At 41.6% G+C, this 20,589-nt stretch overlaps 1 protein-coding gene across 5 annotated transcripts in view; it reads left to right on the top strand.

Moving 5' to 3' along the window:
• The first annotated feature begins 431 nt into the window (after window positions 1–431).
• fhod3a (formin homology 2 domain containing 3a) overlaps window positions 432–20,589 on the top strand; it is a 91,782-nt gene continuing 71,624 nt past the window's right edge. For all 5 annotated transcript variants that reach the window (XM_034094673.2, XM_034094672.2, XM_034094671.2 and 2 more), the window contains exons 1-3: window positions 432–941; window positions 5,633–5,742; window positions 10,277–10,344. In XM_034094673.2, the coding sequence (XP_033950564.1) occupies window positions 777–941; window positions 5,633–5,742; window positions 10,277–10,344 (343 nt within the window). In that variant the 5' untranslated portion in view covers window positions 432–776. The remainder of the gene's footprint in view (window positions 942–5,632; window positions 5,743–10,276; window positions 10,345–20,589) is intronic.

Genomic DNA, 20,589 nt, shown 5'->3' with positions numbered 1-20,589 from the left:
TTTACGCCTCTTAGCCACTAGAGGTCGCCATTTGTCAAGACTGCAGTTTAACATGCACCAAAAAGGAACATAATTATTTATCCCTGTATTCATCTGATCTGGACTTGTAGTGTTGTGACTTGTGAGCTTACACCAAACCTGCACCAAACCAAACAAATCTACTTTATTTGTTAATTTATTATATTTTAAGTTTAAGATGTTCCCTTTTCTTTAATCTAATGTTGCACTAACACAGCAGTAGGTCCTTATTGTCCCTTAAATGATTTATAAATATACTCGTTTTTTTAAAGGATTAGTGCAGTTCATTTTCATATAGGAAGCCAATGCTAAGCCGGAGACAGTGATCTGAAGGGAGGGGGGGAGTGAGGCAGAGAGGAAAATAGATATGGGGTTGTGGGGGGGATGAGGGGGGTGGATTTAGTGTGACTCAGACAGACAGCAGACCGGCTGTCCCAGGCTGCGCTGATCCTTCACTCTCCGGCCGGCTGCAGTCCGCCTGCTGCCTCACTCTATCACCGGACACCTGCCTCTCCGAGAATAACACAGAAACATCCCAGCAAAGCAAGAGGAGAAAAGCGAGACAGCCAGGACACACAACCGGTTTCGAGTGCCACTTTTTCGGCTTCCAGCAACCCCCCCTCCCTCCCCTCTCCTCCTCCCTCAGGAGCGCGCTTGGAGACCCGGGTTTGTTGTCGTTACCGGGAGAGGAGCGCTCAGCGACCCGAGCCTCACACCGTGCTGCCTCCCCTCAGAGGAGATACTTGCATGGGTGCACCATGGCCACGTTTGTCTGCAGGGTTCAGTTTCTAGATGACACCGATCCGTTCAACAGCACCAACTTCCCAGAACCGACGAGACCGCCGCTGTACACCTTCAGGGAGGACATCCCGCTCATCAACCAGCTAGCAGGCATCCACCGGCTCCTCAGGGCTCCACACAAGGTAGGGTTACCATCAAATCATCTGAAACGTAATGTATGTTACCGAATTAATCCCATAGTAGGATGCTGTTGTTATAAAGCCAACAAAAACACTGGAAACAACCAAAATAGCACAACATTCATATTCATAATTACATTGTTTTCCTCTTTATATTCTAACACATCGGCCTACATACTGTAGGTTCAAATCAGGGCTGCATGAGGTTGTTTTGAATGCTGTTTTTACTTTAAGCCTTCTTCAAATAAACTTCCATACCCACCATTCAGAGGCTATTTTGAGAACACAAGCAAGCACAAGTGAGGACTCGAACAGGGTTGCAAAAGTTTTCCTTGAAGCCCGCAGCAACATTACACATGGGTTTAGTTTGTGTTGGACTCAATATTCAGATTGATTCCAGTGTTGGCAAAGGCTGACAATCCACCAGCCCTAAACAGACTCCTAATTTAAGAACAAGGATGCATTCTCATCTTAAAATAAATCTGTATTTGTTCTGAATATTTGCAGTGTCACAGAGACAGGTGTGCAATGGCATCAGTGAAACCAGATCCATGTGACAGTCAGTGAAAGCTGTTTCCCAGCCAAAAGCATGAATCACAGAGGATCAGATTTAGTGGCGAGTCAGATTATAATAGTGTATTATAGTACCCGGATAGAAAGTGTCTGAATTTCAGTAATAAAAGCAACACTGAAAAACAACACATGCACATTCCTTACTTATGAGACTAGGTCAGAAACACACAGAGAGGTAAAGCAGATGCTGAGCTTGTTTTTATTCTGCATTTGCTATAACATTCAAGCAGAAAACATTGAATTAAAAATAAAAGTCAAGAGAAAAAAGAGAGGTCCTCTTCTGGCTCACAACCCAACCAGCGTTCGACAGCAGAGTGGTTTTCCAGACCAAATAGATGTTTTGCTGCCCCATCTTTAAAAGCCACAAAACAAATGAAAAATGGCCCACAGCACAAAAAAGCTTATGATTACAACCTCCACACAGACAGATGGCACAGCCGCGTTCATATTTGCTATTTGGTTCACATCAGAAGGAGGACTGTGCGCAATGGCAAGTGGATATTGTGCTCAGATTATAAGGATGAAACTGAACGGTTGCAAATCTGTCCGTCAAACTGTCCGTATCTAAACCTTGGTCTTACAATATTATTGGAAAATGTCAAAGCTTGTAAAAGGGAACATTTTGGTGTTTCTTTGTTAAAGCAGCTTTTTGTCTTCACTTTCTGTGCTCTTCTCTGAGAAAAGCCTACTGTATGATTATGTTGAGATGGTGGAGCTCTGCATTTAAAGTATAGGTCACTTGTCCCAGAATTCCTGCGGCCATGGCCTGGATCCCTGCGACACTTTGTTCTCCTCACTTTGGCTGCTGTGGTTTTCCTGACCTCTTCCTCCAGCTCCTCTTCCACCTCTCTGACCATGCACCCGTTTGTAGACTCAAATACAAACACACACACGGTTAGGCTAACGTGCCACGGCTAAATCAGTGCATCCCTGGTTTATGTGAACAGTATGTGTCATCTTATCCAAACTGCTACCTTTCATTTTCACAGAATTACAATCATCACTTTCCTGTTAAACCTAAATTGATAATATGAGGCCCAACAAAGTTCATCAAAGTTGAACTTTCGAATGTTAAAGATGATGTCAAGTAAAGATTTTTGAGTTAAATTTAGCCTCAACATCAGCAGTAAAAAAACTCCCATTTCCCTCAAAAACAACAAAGCACACTTAACAGCTCAGCTAGTATTTCATTACCTAAGGGTTCCCATTAAAGCAAAACTGGGATATTTAATAGCTGTGTAGCACCCACCCTCCTGCACGCTCTTCAAACGGCCGTATCATCTATTGCTCTGATTCTGACACAAAAACAGTTCCTAAAAACTTGTTGGAGTTACGTAAGGTTATTGTTAAGTGTTGACCCGGCGTGATCGCCAGCAGGCTCAGTGTTGTTTCAACGTGGTAGTAATTACTCCCCTACCCCCACTTTGTTCTCTTTGCCTCGCTCTTTGGGGAGAATTTGATTAAATGAGTGTAAAGTATACTAGCCACTAAGTGTTCCCTTGGCCCAGCCCAGAGTGTGAAGAGCTTGCGGTTCCTTCTGGAGCCACCTCTCAGCCGGCTCCGTCCAGCATGATGTATTTTGTTTTGATATTACTGCTATTACCCACGCAAAGTGTTTTAGGAACGAGACACCCTTTGGAAGGGGAGCTGTTAACATATTGGGTTTCTGAGTGGTCTCACTTCTCGCTGTCCAAGCAGTATTTCTACGATTGAGTAACGTGTAAAGCTGAGCAGCAAAAAAAAAGCAGGGACAAGGTGTTGACACGTGTAAAACACAAATGGGGGATTTTCAGAGAAGGCCTCATTTAGGGATCATACAGACTCTTAATTATTGGTGGAAAATGCTGAATAATGCTAGATGATTGAGCACAATACATCTTTTTGTCTTGTGCTGCATACTGTAGAAAGCAGGGCAGTAGGACAGGGCATGATTAACTCTCCTACTTTCTCTACCCCCATCTACCCCCCCTCCCCTATTGGCACGAAATGTCTGAATAACAATGGAATTGCACTAGGGTTCAATAGGTGGTGATACGGGTGTTAGACTTTACATTGAACCCTAAAACATGTTAAAGTGATGCTAGAAGGCAAGATTTTAATGATGGCAAAGTTGGCTTGATAAATAATGACGGTGAGGTTGCAGATTGTAGGCTACCAACTGAATACCTCTTTGCCCACCCCCTCCCTTTCTAAGCCTGCAGAGATTATACGGGTCCTAAGGCAATATAAAACATTTAATAAAATATTACATTTCTTCCGATAGATACTCCAAATTCTACACACATCTTCTTTTAATTTTAATTTGCCATCATTAAAACGAAACGTAATCATCAGTCCAGGATGTACTTTGTATTTAATGCTAACGAGCACATGTTAGCATGCATACAGACAAAAGTAAGATAACAAACTTGTCAAATGTTAAACATATCAACCTATTGTCAATTTGATCATCTTGCCATTAGCTTTTTAGTAAAGGTAAAAGTCCACTCAACGTCCACTTATATTTTAAGTCTCTTCCTAATTTCTAACTATCAACACAATATCACAGTGGTCTATCTTGGAAAACATGGCCATGACAGTCTTTTTTATTTGCCTGAATGACTGAATTTGGATCACTTTTGCTTTGCGGATGATCTTTTTGGCACACATGGATTCATGTTATTGTGAGGGCAAACCGGAGCAGAACCCAGAGTCACCTCTTTTAATTATGTCACATGTTTCCTTGCTCTGAGCTTGGGATTACTTAAAGAAATTATTATCTCCTTTGCAACACTTTGGCATTGGCAGTGACCGTCACCCCCCTTTCAAACTCCCAGACTTTGCGGACACACCCACCCTTGAGCTCTTGTGCGCATGCTGCCTCAGTGCAGAGTAAATATAGCAAGGTTATATTTATGCTGTGAGTCCATCCGACAGTCCGTCTCTCTGTTTCCCAGTGAGAAGGAGGGACAGACGGAGGGCAGCAGCAGGTCTTATGATCTGTGGTCGCTGCTGGTCAGGGAGTGTCGTCATGCAGCTCGCCCCAGACAGCCATGGGGCGTTTGGCAGCACACCAGAGGCTAGGTTAATCCTACCCATAATATAAAGGTGCTAAATGCTAACTCAAATCCTGACAGTGATCTCATTCACCTATTCATATATCAGCAGCTTTGACAATAGGTCGCAAAGCTCTTTGTAACAATAAAGACGTGATGCATGTTACTTTTTAGGGGTTGTAGCTTGAATGGCTGCTTGCACCTGCTATCAACATGTGACCATACCCATAAACATCAATGCCAGTGGTGTGCAGATATATTACTGTGCACCTGGCCTCAAACTCAGCATGGTTTCTCATTACACAGCATAGCGGCTTGATTCTGATGTAGGCTATTCTGCATTGCTTTCTTAGATCATGCATTTGCAGATGGCATGGGTGCAAGATTGGTCAGTTTTAGAGCACTTACTCAACAGAATTTGCCAAGTGCATGAATGTAGGGATGTCAATAAAGTATGTAGGAATGACTAAAGAGAACTATATGTTCTGGAGCTTCAAAGTTGTACACATTATTTAAGTGTTATTTTTTCCGGCTGGTATTGAAACGCACGTAAACCTTTCTTTATTTCAGTGTTTCCCTCTGGTTTTGGTTTCATGTTTCGCTGCCTTTATTGCTTTGTTTCTACTACTGTACTTAATTCCCTTTACAGCTTTGTAATGCTGAAAGCAGAGCCGCACCATGGCTCGCCCACTTCTCATGGGCCACTGTACACACTTTTTTTGAAATCCATACCCCGTAAAGTTGCTTTATTTTACAGGCTCAAGTTGTTTCAAAAAAGGGTGTGAAACACAGGCAGAGACATACTGTAGTGAAGGACTATTAAAAATAGTGAGCCCTGAGACCTTTTTCATTCCTGTGGGTGGTTCATGTACGCACATCACAGCATGGCCAGGGAAATTTCACATGCCATCATGTACTGTATGTCAGAGCGCTCAATCATATTTTCCATTGCTATTTTAGGTATGAAAGCCAATTTTTAAGTTGGCCCTCAGTTTTGTTTGATGAAATCCAATACCTTGTATCAAGTCTATACTGTATCTGTCATCAGGACTTGTATTCCAAATATATTTTCTTTTTTTTCCATAGCTTGATGACTGCACGCTACAGCTCTCCCACAATGGCACCTATCTGGATCTGGAGTCATCTCTGGCTGAGCAAAAGGACGAGCTGGAAGGCTTTCATCAGGACGACACAGGGTGAGACTGATTCACAGTTTGAAACTCAAACACTATCACTCTTCACTGTTCAAAACATTTGAGATAAAGTAATGACCCCCCCCCCCCCCTAGCCTTTACTCTCCCCCATACAAACACACATGTCTCTTCTTAGTTTCTAAATTTGTATAAAATGGAAGGAATCACAACTGCTGGATATGAATTTCTTGGAACCACAAGTTCATGGAAAGTATGAAACACTGTGGAAAGCAGGACAGATGTGCCCTCTCTTTCACAGCTACGGCTCTCTCTCTGTGTTTTTGTTTTACAATAACTCAACGTTTATCGACGTTGTGACACAATATCACAAACCTGTCAACTGTAGAACATCTTGACCACTTGGTAATAGTGGGTCTCATATATTAGTCTCTTACTGGATTTTTACCAGCAGAAGTTCTGGAGTCTCTCTTTGGGTCAACAAGAGAAATGGAAATCTGCTACTAGCGCTCATAATTTCCACGTCAAAAAGTTTTGGAAGTGAGCAATCTAGATGGTGACACACATTGTATTGTGATCAATAGGTTTGGTAGAGATTGTGACCCAAACAATATAGCAGCCATACTTAAATGTGACCTTTTCTGTGTGAAAGGTGATGTAGTCATCAATATCTTTTCAGGGTTTGTCATTTATTTCCATTTTATGCTAATTAGTTCTTCTTCTTCAATACATTGCATTAGTAAATATGTTAGGCTACTTTTTATTCTACTATATTTATTAAGTTTTAGTTACTAAATCCTTTGAAAACATACATTTTTAATACACATTTAAAAGTCAGATTCAACATTGTTTTGTACTCTATGGATGTATTGATACTTGTATTCGTTTCGCCAGGGCTTTTAACTCTGACATAGTATTTCTAGAATGTTTTATTATTGCATCTTTTCTTTACTAATGTAGATTATCTTCATCTACCACGGCTTGCTGTCTTTATTATCAAATGTCAGTGAATAAGGGCAAACTGACCGTGGATCTGCTATTATGGAGAATGATCCAATCACATTAGAGTTAGCGCATCTTTTTGCGCACATTGTCACCGCAAACGTGAAGGCTGTTTGAAACCTCATCATTTGTATTAATGTTCAAAAAGGGAACCGTTTAAGAACAGTTACAGGTCATGACCGATGTACAGTAAGTAACCGAAAAATAATCCCTGCATTTGTTTGCAATTGCAAATAATGTTATTGTAAAATATATGTAGCCAGTAATAACGGTAAAGCTAACAGCACACATTGTAGCTAACCTAGTTAGCGCAGTTAGCTAAATTACCTATTAGTTTCCGTATATCATTTTAACATTAAATGACCAGCAAGCAAGTTAACCAAGCCACCCATTACGTTGAAAATAAACCAACAGGTACCATCATTTAAACTACTAGTATACTGTATAGCATCATAACTTTAGTGTTTGCTAGCTAACTGTTGTGCAAATCCAGCCGTTTAAAAACGAGCCTGTGCGTTTTAATTAATGAGCTCAACAGGTGTTGTTACTTTAGCTTATTAGCACAACAACCAGTTGTGAATTAATTAAACTATCTTTAGTTCCTAGTATCAAAACAGTAGCACTGTGTTTAATGCTGCTGTTGAGAAGTCCTTTGCAGTGTATTTATTTTTCCTAGGCCAACTGTTATCTGTGTTTGTGTGTGGTTGTTGCCATGTGTACATGTCATAAAGTTGTTTATCAGTGTTTATATATACAGTCTATGGTGTGCACCTGGTAAACCCTGTGACAGATTATGGACAGGTGTATAAAGACCTGTGCGTGTGTTAGTGGGAACTGGCTGGATAGGACAGGCCTGTCTATCATCTAACCAAGGCCATACTGCACTGACAGTAGGAAATGAATCATGCATTGGCTGAAGTTTGGCCCTTTCTTGGCTTAACATCACAAAGGTTTATGATAGACGCTTCTGACAAAGTGTTTCCCCTACCATTGTCTGTAGGGTGCCAAAGGAGCCCCTCCCCCCTTCAAGGTGTTGTTTTATTTAAATTTGTTTTAATAATACATATTTATAGCACCAAATTGCAACTAATCTATATCTACTGTCACTTTTGACAATGCCCTTTTATTAAATAAACTAAACACTTTCATTTTAAGTTATGAGTTTAGTCTTTTTGACCCTAAGAAACACGATGCATTAATCAATAACAATAATCTACAGCTCCTCTCTCTGCTCCAGAGGATTTAAAAAAATAAAATATCCCAACAACACCCCCCAAAGCAGTAAACCTAGGGGAAACACTGGACACATGCATTTAAATTGTATATAATTAAGGCTAAGCCTATTGTTCTGCTTTTTATGGACAAACCTGAACTGACTTGAAATAGCCTTTCACTGAGTGTTACACAGAGTAGTGTGATATAAAAGGATTTTCACCCAGAATTTTTTTCCCACGCATCAACAATGTGTTGTGATTCCACTTGTGGCAGCACACTGCTCACCACAGTTGACAGTAAACAAGGTCCTCTGGTGACGAGGACAGCTCAAGAGTCGGCTCTCACTAAAGAAAAAGTGAAAAGATAAATTGGGAGGAAACTGCTGTAGATAACGATGCTGGCTAACCAAAGTCCGTCAAACATATAAAATAAAATGAATCCTATCCCTCACATCTCACTAGCATTTTAATCTAAAACATCCCTTTTAACTTCATAGTAATATAGCCTGTCATTCTTACATCAAACAGCTTCAGAAAATGAATCTGCAAGAAAAACACAGTTTTATCAGCATCTCGGCAGATCGTGTTAACATTTTTGCTCTATTTCCGAGCAAAGCTGATAACGCAGCTTAACAGGAGGATAGGAGGCCAGCTGGTCTCTTGTTTGGGTGTGTGTTATCCCCATTGCATGTTATGCGTGATGATTGTATTGCAGCTGTGTGTGTTATCAGAGCAGTGCTTTCCCTGCTTGGATTGAATGCTATCACCGTGTTAGTGATGGACGTTAGCGATTAGCTCCTGAAGATTGGAAAGATTGAGTTTGAGGTGCTCTCAAAAATACCATGCATTACTTTATGTTTGTGTGCTCATTTTGTTTTCCCACTGGAAATATGCCGTGTATGAATGTGTGCTGGCCATGATGGCACGCTGGTATGTGGTGATGATGTGTGTGTGTGTGTGTGTGTGTGTGTGTGTGTGTGTGTGTGTGTGTGTGTGTGTGTGTGTGTGTGTGTGTGTGTGTGTGTGTGTGTGTGTGTGTGTGTGTGTGTTGTCTGCTCCTGCACTTTTGCTGTCTGTCCTCGAGGCTCAGATGTGTATCAGTATAGGGGTACAAGTTCTATTCAGGCAACTGTTGTCTGCACTATTCCCGTCATGCCATCATTAAAGGCCCTGTCACACTGTCCCGAAATTGACACTCGATGGACACACGATAAAGGAAATGTTCAAATTCGGCTCTGATCGTATCAACATCGGGCCATTCGTGAGGGCATCTTAAGCCATCGTATGACCGCCGGTGGAGTTTCTCAGGCTCCGGCAGCAACTTCATGAGCGGCAACTTTGTAAGGCACTCGTGAGGGCATCTTGTCAAATCGTGTCATCTTCGTGTTATCATCGGTGCATTCACACTCACTCTGATCGGGGCGAATGCCCGATAGCACCGAGGATAACAAGATGCCCTCACAATGGCCTTACGAAGGGCAAAATTGACACACGAATTCAACACTAAAATGAACCTTCGCAAGGTCCTTCGGCAATTTTTTGGCATGCCAAAGATTTTGCCTCCGCTCACGAAGTTGCTGCCGGAGCCTGAGAAACTCCGCCAGCGGTCATACGATGGCTTAGATGCCCTCACGAATGGCCCGATGTTGCTACGATCACAGCCGAATTTGAACATTTCCTTTATCGTGTGTCCATCGGGTTGTTTTATTGCACAACAAAATCATGTAAATATATTATGTAAATAACCCAATTTGTGTTCTGTGAAACTAAAAAGGATATAATATATTATTTTGAAGGACAGTTGACAGGAAATTGTTGTTGTTATGGAAACAACATTAGGCTACGGAGAAAACGTAATATGTTCTACATATAAAGACGGATAAAGTAAAGAACAAAGTCTGAAGATATCAGTACAGTATCATAGTACTGTAACATAATTGTTTTTGGTACTTTCATTGCAGTTGTATGTCTTAAATGTAATGTAAATGTTGCCTTCGTGTGTGGTTCGGGGCCATCTTCGTGCGAAATTCACAATTCCATCGTGTGTCCATCGTGTGTCCATCGGGTGTCAATTTCGGGACAGTGTGACGGGGGCTTAAACAAAACATATATTTTCCTTAAAGTAGTAGCCAAGGGTTTAGATAGTGTCTCGTCATTTTCCAATAGCATTTCACTTGTTGCAGGATATTCTTCCCTATAATTAAGTGTAAATAAATCATGAACAAGGCAGATCACTCCACGACTGCCAGACAAATCCCACATTTGACCCACATGAGATGTACTGCAAGTCAAATGATTGTGTAGAAACGAGACAAAATACCCGGTTGCTTCCATAACGATATATTTTCTTCTTTCGTTGTCAGGTCCAGAGGGAAGAAGCACAGTGTTGTTCTACGGACCCAGCTGACTGTCCGTGTACATGCCTGCATTGGTGAGTGTGTTTGACATATTTATATATGTGTTTAACATCGGTCCCCCCCAGTGGCCACACACACGCCCCGCCACACACATCAGCAGGTCTAAGAACATACTGTACTGCACGCTTGGATGGCTGTCCAGGGGTTTACACGTGGTGCATTCTGGGTCAGACCCGAGACCTCCCACTCAGAGGCAGGTTTGACTGGTATTTGAAAATTCTCCAAAATTCGACATGGTATCGTGATCACGTCAGTAATTGCATTACACATGTATGATGGGAGCTTTTATAGAGAGAACAAAATATTAATAATACAAAATATTTGATTTTGTGACTTTAGGATTGGTTTCTTGCTTCCTACTGGCTTATTACAGTAGTTCTATATAAATAAGAACATAATGTACTGAGAGCTCATGGATGATTTTGATGTCTGTTGTTCTCATTACATTCATCTCAGTTCACCAGCATCCCGTCATTTAAGAAGCGATGTATTCCTTTTTCTATCTGCAGCCCCCTCCTCTGAATCAGCCCACACTTTGTCAGTGCTCAACCGTTTCCTCCATGACTTGTCTGCATGGTCCACATTCTCCATGCCAGTGATAGCAGCGCTAATTCTGTCCCCTAGAATCAGTGCCACGGATTGGTCGAGAATGTCATGAGGTTAAAGGTCACTAGGGCTGTGACTAATAATGTTATGTAAAGAAACACGTGTACAGGATTTGTTTTCATCATTTTTTTCAATTTTACATTATGACATAACAGTTGAGTTGTTAAAAAAAAATAGATGGTTCTGCATTCTAACAGTCCCTTTTAGGAGATATTATTGCAACATACTGTAAATAGCAGTTTGCATTAACCCAATTCTCGGGACATGAACCCCCGAACTTGCCCCATATTTGCCTGTTTTAGTTGATTGCTTTGGACATATGGCCCCTGTTGTTTCTAGAATGAGTGACCTCTTGAGTCTCACAGACGGCTCTGCCCTTTCTGAGAGGAGAAAACCCGACCTAAACTGCAGCCACCTGCTTATTCAAATATATTTACATATGTGTGCCCTACACAAATGGCAGTGAATGAAGTAGGAGGTTGTGTAATACAAGTCTTTCTCTCACACTCGTGCCCATGTAATACACACACCCACGCTCAAACACACACAAACAAGCTCTTAAGAGGGATCTTCCCATGGCTCATCTTGGTTTACGAAAAAAACAAAAACCGAGTCGGGCTATATTTGCTTGCCTTGGCATAATTTGAGCACAACTTTTAATGGAGAAATAGCTGCATCATCCCCATGAGACATGCCTTTCCTTTTGATGGGTACGAGTAAAACCTGCACTTTGCCCTGTGCCAAAGCTTGATGAAAGAGTTTGCCCGACATATCGCCCGCAATCCAGATTTCGTCGTGCATGGCACAGACGCTGAGAAGCAAACCAGATCCTGACTGGAGTTGATACTCTGGAGTGTAATTCTGCTGCATTAGAGAGACGTATAATCAGTGTGAGCGAGTCAGGGCAGATTCACTTTAGAGATCTAAAGACCATTTCCCACCCCCTCTTAGTGTTGCTTCATCGAGTCAGTTCTGCTATCCACTCATCTGGCCGTTTAGCGCTCTCTAATCCTTCAGGTTCTTGACCTTCAGCCTGAGTGGTGGTCAGCATACTATCCACTAAATGAAAAGTCTGTCACTATGAAGGATACCAATTGCTTTTGGAATCAAGTCTCTTTTACTCACAATAAATTGGTCCGTAAAGACTGGATTGCTGATTGTGCTACTTATCATAATGTTTTTGTTGACTTGATTGAAATCCAGGAATGAATCATTTCCTTACAGATCTTCCTAATCTTGTCGTCTTCATCAGTCTCCAGGTTTGACTGACAAGGATCAGGATTTGATCGTATTACGGTCAAATGTCAAGCAGATCTTAGGGTTGGTGTCTTCAGTTGTTTATTGATCTTCTTTCAAGGCCACAAGGTTGAACAAAATACTTAGAAACACCGCTCTCCTTGGCATGTCTTGGCTTCACTGCTAACAGAGAGATCATTCAGGCTTACTGGATTACTGATGCTCTGTGATGCGTGTGTGTGAGTGAGGGTGTGATAATGTGTGTGACTTAATGAGTTTTTATGTTGTACATGAAAAAGGGAACACATGCGCATGGTCAGCATTGCTCAACAGTATCTGTCCTGGAGAGGCGTTCATGGCACTAAAATGATCCAGCTCATCTTAGTACTCACTGCATTTACCCTACTAGGAGAATGGGCAGTAGGGCCTGGCTCATTTCGTGGCATCTGCAGGCAGTGGCAAGTCCTTCCGGCATATGCCACAGAGGCCGCTACTCTGTGGTAGCTGTGGCAAGTACTTCCGGCATATGCCACAGGTGCCACAACTTGCCGAGGCATCTGCCGCTGCTCAACGGGAGTTGCCACAAGATGCCAGAATAAAAGAATGTTTACGGTAGCTGCCACTCACCTTCCGTGGCAAATGCTGCTATTTAAACCCGTATTTATCGTGTAAAATGTCGCTGTTTTGGCATGACTTTATCGAACTGATTTGTACACAGGACTGATGATCTGTACACAGGGTTGGGTTGTAACGGAATACATGTAACGGCGTTACGTAATCAGAATACAAAAACCAAGTAGCCCAACTGTATTCAGCTCGCGTTACATTTGATAAACAACTAATCCGAATACAGTTACTTTCGTAAACCTGAATTGAATACATTTTGGAATACTTATTGGAATTATTGGTGGAAAAGTTTCCTCACAAAATGTATCCTAATATTCATTACCGGCAGAACTGTGTGCACAGCGCAGCAGCATGTCTGTGAGGCCCCGCCCCCGCACGCAGATGAGAGAGAGATCTCTTTTTAAATATTGAAAGTTAGAAACGGAGATGGTTCGATAAAACATGCAAGATAACGTTTATAGCATTTCTTTATTGTCGAAATGATGACATTTCATAACTGGATCAAATCAAAGTGAATGGCCTGCCACTGCTGAAGGCATGGGGCAAATATAAGTCCTTTGCCTAATTTATAAAGTAAACTTAGCATCTCACTAGCAGTGGCAACTGCAATCAGTTACAGCTGCCCTAAGTCTGTAGCCAAGTCTAATAACACCAGTGTACACGTTGCTGTGTCAATACAGATATGTATATGTTAATTATTTGTTTTTACTAGTCATACACCTGGTTTATCGTAGCAAGCAGTGGAAACTCCCCTCAAGAAGCGACAATTTCCAAGGGCGTTGCAACCCTCACTCGCCAATATTTCATCATAAATATAGCACGTTTGTTTATTTTAGCAAACCATGCTCCAAGTCAAATTGAATATAAATGATAATGTATAATCTTTTTTGAAAAATAGAGATCGCACATCAGTCCTGTGTACAGATCAATTCGATAAAGTCATGCCTAAACAGCGACATTTTACACGATAAATACGGGTTTAAATAGCAGCATTTGCCACGGAAGGTGAGTGGCAGCTACCGTAAACGTTCTCTTACTTTGGCATCTTGTAGCAACTCCCGTTGAGCAGCGGCAGATGCCTCGGCAAGTTGTGGCATCTGTGGCATATGCCGGAAGGACTTGCCACAGCTACCACAGATTAGCGGCCTCTGTGGCATATCCCGGAAGGACTTGCCACTGCCTGCAGATGCCACGAAATGCACTTGCTGTCTCTCAGAATGGGGTCAATTCAAAAGGAAAATATCTCCTTTTATGCAGTCCTCAGTGTCCTCATGTTTGACCTGAGCCTCATCGATTTGCCCATCTACTTTTATATCTTATTTGTTATTTTGTGCCCCGTTTCCTATATTTTCCTCACCTTTTCTCAGTTGTTCCCGTAGTCTGCAATCTTGTTAGAGTGGCATTCAGAAGCCCTTGTTTAAGGGTTAATTTGAGCAGTCTCCTTTGCAGCAGAGTTGTTTCGAGCGGGGTGGTTCAGGGGTGCGGGTGAATTGCAGGTGTTATCTTTAGAAAGTGTTGACGGCACAGAAACATGCGAGGAAGACAACATGGTGCTGAACCTTTTCTCACTAAATGTGAGAGTTACAGGAAGTGAGAAGGGTAACAAAGGTGCTGATTGAGGGAGATGGAGGATAGTTGGAAGGAGTAATGAACTCGTATCAAGTTCTTCTAAGCAACGACTTTAGGTAGCAAGACCCAACAGCCTGCAGCCCCGTCGGCACCATCAGTTGCACCTGGAGGCGTCGGTGCTCATTACATCCCACGAGCGTCAAAACAATCATCTATTAGGGGTGTGAATTTTTCCGGTATTTGTAATATCTGTCTTCCTTAGAGCAAGCATGACTTTGATCTAGTGTGTTCACTAACAATGTTATTAAACTGTTGCCTTTTAAATCGACTTGGTAACAATAGAATTTCTTTTGAGGCATGTTTTCTGAACATTCTGGTGAATTTAGTTTCATTATTAAATGTCTTTACGCTCTTTTTTGTTCTCCACCACCTCCACTATGTTGACCATAGCGTTGCTTGCTTTATTTGTCAAAAAGTTGCCATGAAGCTTAAGTTATATAATGTAATGTAATTAGCACTTTTGCTTTATTGCTTCTACTTTTTTCACGATCCTTAGCTTTCACCGAAGTTAGCTAAACATAAAACAACAATGATGAAACTCTATATAAAGCTGCACTGGCTGAGTACAAACTGTACTTTTTTCGAAGCTTTTATTTCCCATGTGGCCCCATTTCCCAGCCTCCCATGAATTGAAAGAATATGCAGTAATTAAATACAGTTTAAGTGATCAAATAAGGAGAGGGTATGCTATCTGACAGGTAAAGCTCCCTGCAATGATTAGTACGCAGGTGAAACAAAAGAGTTGGAGTGCAGAACAAAAGACCTGGCATGTGTTTTGGCGCCTGTTCAATCCCTTGGCACTTACCTCTGGAATTTAGCCCTTATTCCAGAAATGTGGCTCCTTTACCGCTGGATTTCTGTGCCCCAATTATCCGTCTCTAATCACCCCCCGCAGTATTGTAAAGGAGAGGCAGGGGTCGGAGGTGGAGTGAAAATTGAGTTGCTTTGATTTTCTCTCGTTGAGCTGTTGCATCACAAATTAGAAACTTGTCGAAAGATTGTGTTTCATCTGTGGCTATTTCCCACCTCACATTTAGTTACTTACTCTTGCTTTGATTTGATTTCCAAAAAGAAATAATAGGCCCCTGGTACAAAAACAAAGGTTTATAGTTACTGTATTTATACATTGAAAGGATATATTTGAAGGATTTGATAGCTTTAGTGAGTTACACAAATCAAAACCTCTATAAATATTAGCTTACTTGCATGGTGGTCTCTCGTAAAATAAGCAGTAGTCTATGTTCAGTGTTGCTTCCCCGATGCGGTGTTAGTGACAGCAGTCTGGGCTAGGGATGCTGCAGAAAGAGATGGCTACAGCTGGTTCCAGCAGTGATTTACTGTGTGCGTTTCCCCCGCTGTGGGAGATAAGGCCTGGTGATGGCGTGGTGTGACAGGGAGATAATGCTTGGTGACGGGTAAGCTGTGAGGGGACAGCGGCATCGGACATCTGAGGCAAACTCTACTCACATCATATGGTTTTCCTGACACGCTACACTCCAGTATCTGTGCCAATATTATGTTCTCACCTTTCATCTAGCATCACTTTACTTACTAGTTTCACTCATAGAGCTGCACAATTTAGCAATAGAGACAGGATCACAATATTGGAGGGATTGATCTTTTTGTAATCATCATTTCCATTATAATTGAAGATATATTAAAGGTGGGGTAGGTAAGTTTGAGAAACCGGCTCGAGATACACTTGTTATATTCCATGGAATGCTCTTAACATCCCGATAGCAATGAATATCTGAAGTGCTTTGACAAAAAATACATAGAAAAATGTCATCTGTGGAAGAAGCCGTAGTACTGTAAAAAGCACGACCAATCATCTGAGCCGGCCCGGCTAAAATAACTGGGTGGCCTACCTGCCTGTCAGCCTTCCATCTCGTGCACAAACTTGCCCTCATTGGTCACGTGCGCGTTCGTGTGTGTTGGAGGAGGGGCTCTGTAAGGAAGTGGCAGATTTTTTCCGGCTGTGTATTTTCAAAGTCTAGCACACTCGAGCTGGTTTCTCCAAAATGACCGACCCCACCTTTAAATGATTTTGGTTTGTGTTTTTTTTTTTAAAGCATCTTTACCAAACATATGTTTTATTTAGTCTGTAGACGTTTGTTGGCCGGGATATCTCTGCAGCTTGACATTATTTCAATCATTATGGTATTTGAACACATAAGATAAGATGGACCTTTATTAATCCCCGTGGGGAAATTTAGTTGTTCGAGCAGCAACAGGGTAAGGGTGAAAAACAGGACAGCACAGATTCACACAGATGAATCAAATCAAAAATAAAATCAAGATAACAATTTAAATAATAATAATAAAAAAACTATGAAATTAGAAATTAATAAAAAATAAGAATACTAATAAATGTCAGCATTTATACATATTTGGTCATATAAACTGAAGTACGAAATAAGTGTAGGACATATATACACATAGGGACATATATATACATATTAGATATTAGATATATTAACATGGGTGTGTGGAAACAGTGTTTAGCCTTTAACAAATACTGTGGTATCTGCAATTTGAATACCAGTCCATATTGTGATTGTGATAACATGTAGAATTATTGCACAGCCCTAATACTCTCCACTTCTGTTCTCTAACCCCTGCAACCTTTTTATTTTCCTGGCATGCCCCTGCTTTCTAAATCTATATTTACTCTATTCAGCTTCACAGACTGTTTTTGCCTCTTTGGCTCATAGAGTTGTACCTTTTTAATCTGTGTGTACGTGTGTGGCTCAACAAGGACATGTTGCCATGCTTATTAATTGTTGTTGACCAGTTAAACCTTTTCACCATCTCATCGTTACCTGAAATCAGCAGTCATGCATTGAGAATACAGGACACGCTGCTCTGTTTTCATCTGTTTCCCAGAGAGAACGAAGGAATGAGAAAATCACTTAAGTAGTTCCCCTGTACCCTCACCAGCAGCTGGGAACATTGCGCCCACATGAGTCATGGCTAAGTTACTGCTGTGGGACATGGAGAGATGGCTGATGAGGCATTAGGGATGGAGGTGCAGAGCAGTGGAAGTGGTGAAACGACTTTATAGCAGTAGCTGCTGTAGCAAAATGCATAACACACATCTATCCTGCAGCTGTTCGCAATTATTCCTGCAGTAGAACTTTTCAAATTGTCTCTTACTGTAAATAACTTGCCCTCTTGCTTTCTTCCAGCTAAGTAGTAGATTGAGGGGGACCCTGGTCTAAACAAAGTTAAATGTTGCAGTACGCAATAAGCAGATATAAATAACAACTTTGCATATAGCGCTGCTTAAACTCATCCCTCGAGCTTTACAATTCCCTGCAATAAAAAAAACCGAATATGATTATTTATGGCATTATATGTTGCCGTGCAGCCGTGTCTATCGTCACTGTAATCAGTTGTTGTGGTGATCCTGTCTGTATATACAGTGTGTGCTTTGTGTAGATGTGGCAGGGTTTTCCCTGAGCTGTAGTTTGGCTGAAAACCCTAAGCAGCCCAAATGTTGTGTGGTGGCACAACACACCGCTGTTTGAGGTCTGCTCTCCCAGGCCTTACGCTCCTTTTGGAGTAGTAAGACATATATATCTACATGGTTGTGTGTGGAGGGCTGTGAGTGCGGCTGAATGTTATGTCTGGGCTTGTTCATATGCAACTAATGTGCCTGCAAAAAACCTCTGGCTGGTCTGTTTGAATCATTTAGAAACTATTACATAATGCAATAAAACATTACGATTACCTCAAGCTAAACATCCAGCGCACACAGTGGAGAATCTGCAGGCTTGGCATGTTATCCAGCCGTGGGGTTTCAGAGATGATGGGTTTAGGGGATGTGTGGAGAGAGACGAGGTGAGAGGGATGATTTCCAGAGAAATGGTAAATCATTTAGGGAAGGGAACACAAGGGAATAACAAAGCAAGGAGGAAACGCACCTGCCAGACAGGCCAGTTGCTCCACTAGTTATGTCATAGCGCTTCAGTCCACCAGCTTACAGGTGAGGAGAAGGGAAGCTTTGCCAATGTGCTACAACTCTGCTCTCTGCTCCCCAGTTTAACAGACGCTGAGGTTATTCTACTATGCTGCTTCTATTTTGGGATCGGACAGAATAGTTGCGGTACACTTGTATTGGCTGTTTTATTTAGCGGAGTACTGTAATTGCCGATAAGTGGAGTTGGCTCTAAACCTCAGTTAAAATGCTTTCTCCAGTTTCATCTAGTGTATTTTATATCGCCTCCATTTAGTTTATCTGCAGGGCAGGTTCATTTTGATCCAGAGGTACAACTTGGCACCCCCCCATAGTGAGACTCCTTTATATCTGTCATTACAGGCTGAGGTGGTATGAGTCAGGGCAAGATTTCACTTTGCTAATCCTTTCTGCAAGCAGCACACATCCTCTTTGTTTACTCACTCTGACTGTTGTTAGGCCTGCACTGGGTCCCCGTCGGTCTTTTCTGTTTGCCTTTCCCACTCTCTTAGGGTCTGTCTTTCTCTCATGTTTTAAACTCTGGCCAATTTATTTGGATGATCGACCATTGAAACCACTGTTTTAACGCATTTTCAATGCCAAGAAATAGCAGTTTAGACACTTAAACCACCTTTAAATAGTCATTAATTAATTATTATATCGTGCTCAATATTGATCATTACTCATTGTACTTCCAAAATGTAGAACATGTAAGCCTTCTATAACAAGTACTGGTTTCATTAAATATCTTTGTTTGTCTGCTATTTCTTCAGTCTTTTCCCTATCCTTAAATGGCATGGGTCATGCTCATAGAATTTTTGTTAAAGAATGCACTGAATCACTTGAAATTCAACTATGGTTTTTTGCTTTTTCAATAGTTTGGCAACATTTGAATGTTTCCACTGCAAAGCTAAACTATCCAGCTGCTAGCTACAGCTTCACATTTAAAACACAGACATGACAGAGGTATCAATTTTCTAATCCTTCATCTCCTTTTGTCCTGTCGCTGGCACGGACTGTCATTGCTCATGCCCAGTGGATCGAGTCGATTAACAATGACATCAGAAGCAAGCCTGAGAAGTGAGAGAGGAAAAGAGAGAGGAAAAGAGAGATGGGCAGAGAGCGAGTGACACAGGAAGGCAGAGGGTGAGGGGAGACCAGGGGAAAACACTGGACGCTTGTTTCAGACATGCTTTTGTTTGTGGGGTTGAACAATATTTCCCACAGCCTTTGTGTCTGGCTGCACAGTGCCGGAAATCAGGTCGCGCTTTATAACAATGAAATATCACAGATACAATCCAATTATGTCAGCTGCATGCAACACCTGGTTAAAGATTACAAAGATTAGGTGATTTAAATATTTGAAAACTTTTTTGTTTTTACAGTTAAAGGAATATTTTGCACACTAAATAACTTGTGCTATTTAGTCAAACTATAACAATAGATTTCTGGAGCCCAGTGGTTGTTTTTGAGTTACCTTTCGGGGACAAAACCAGGCTAGCCACTTCCCTCTAGCTAAGCTAAGCTAACAGGCTGCTTTCTGTTGCTTCACATTACTGAACACACAGTTAAAGGTAGGGTAGGTAAGAATGGAGAAACCAGCTCGAGTAAGATAGCATTTGAAAGTACACAACCGAAAAAAATCTGCCCCTTCCTTCAGACTTCCTCACAGAGCCCCTCCTCCAACACACACGAACGCGCACATGACCAATGAGGGCACGAGATAAGTTTGTGCACGAGATGGAAGGCTGACAGGCAGGTAGGCCATCCAGTTACTTTAGCCGAGCCGGCTCAGATGATTGGTCGTGCTTTTTACAGCACGACGGCTTCCACAGATGACATTTTTTTATGTATTTATTGTCAAAGCATTTAATGTATTCATTGCTATCCGGATGTTAAGAGCATTCCATGGAATATAGCAACAAGTGTTTCTGAAGTGAATTACCTTCCCTGACTTTAAGTGTTAATCTTTTTATCTAACTCTCATCAAAAGAACATATACGATTAACTGCAAGCACAACATGCTGTCTGAAAGAGAAAATGAGAAGAAGCTGCTTTTCTTAAAGTGGACATTGTTTTGGGAGCGAAAATCTATAGTAGGGATCGACCGATATGGCTTTTTCAAGGCCGATACCGATACCGATTATTAGTAATCAAGGAGACCGATAACCGATATTTGGAACCGATATACATTTGCAGTAAA

This window comes from Pseudochaenichthys georgianus, chromosome 11 (genome assembly GCF_902827115.2).
Source record: "Pseudochaenichthys georgianus chromosome 11, fPseGeo1.2, whole genome shotgun sequence".
NCBI lineage: Eukaryota > Metazoa > Chordata > Actinopteri > Perciformes > Channichthyidae > Pseudochaenichthys > Pseudochaenichthys georgianus.
The sequence above is the reverse complement of the archived record's forward strand: the minus strand, read 5'-3'. Positions and strand labels throughout refer to the sequence as shown.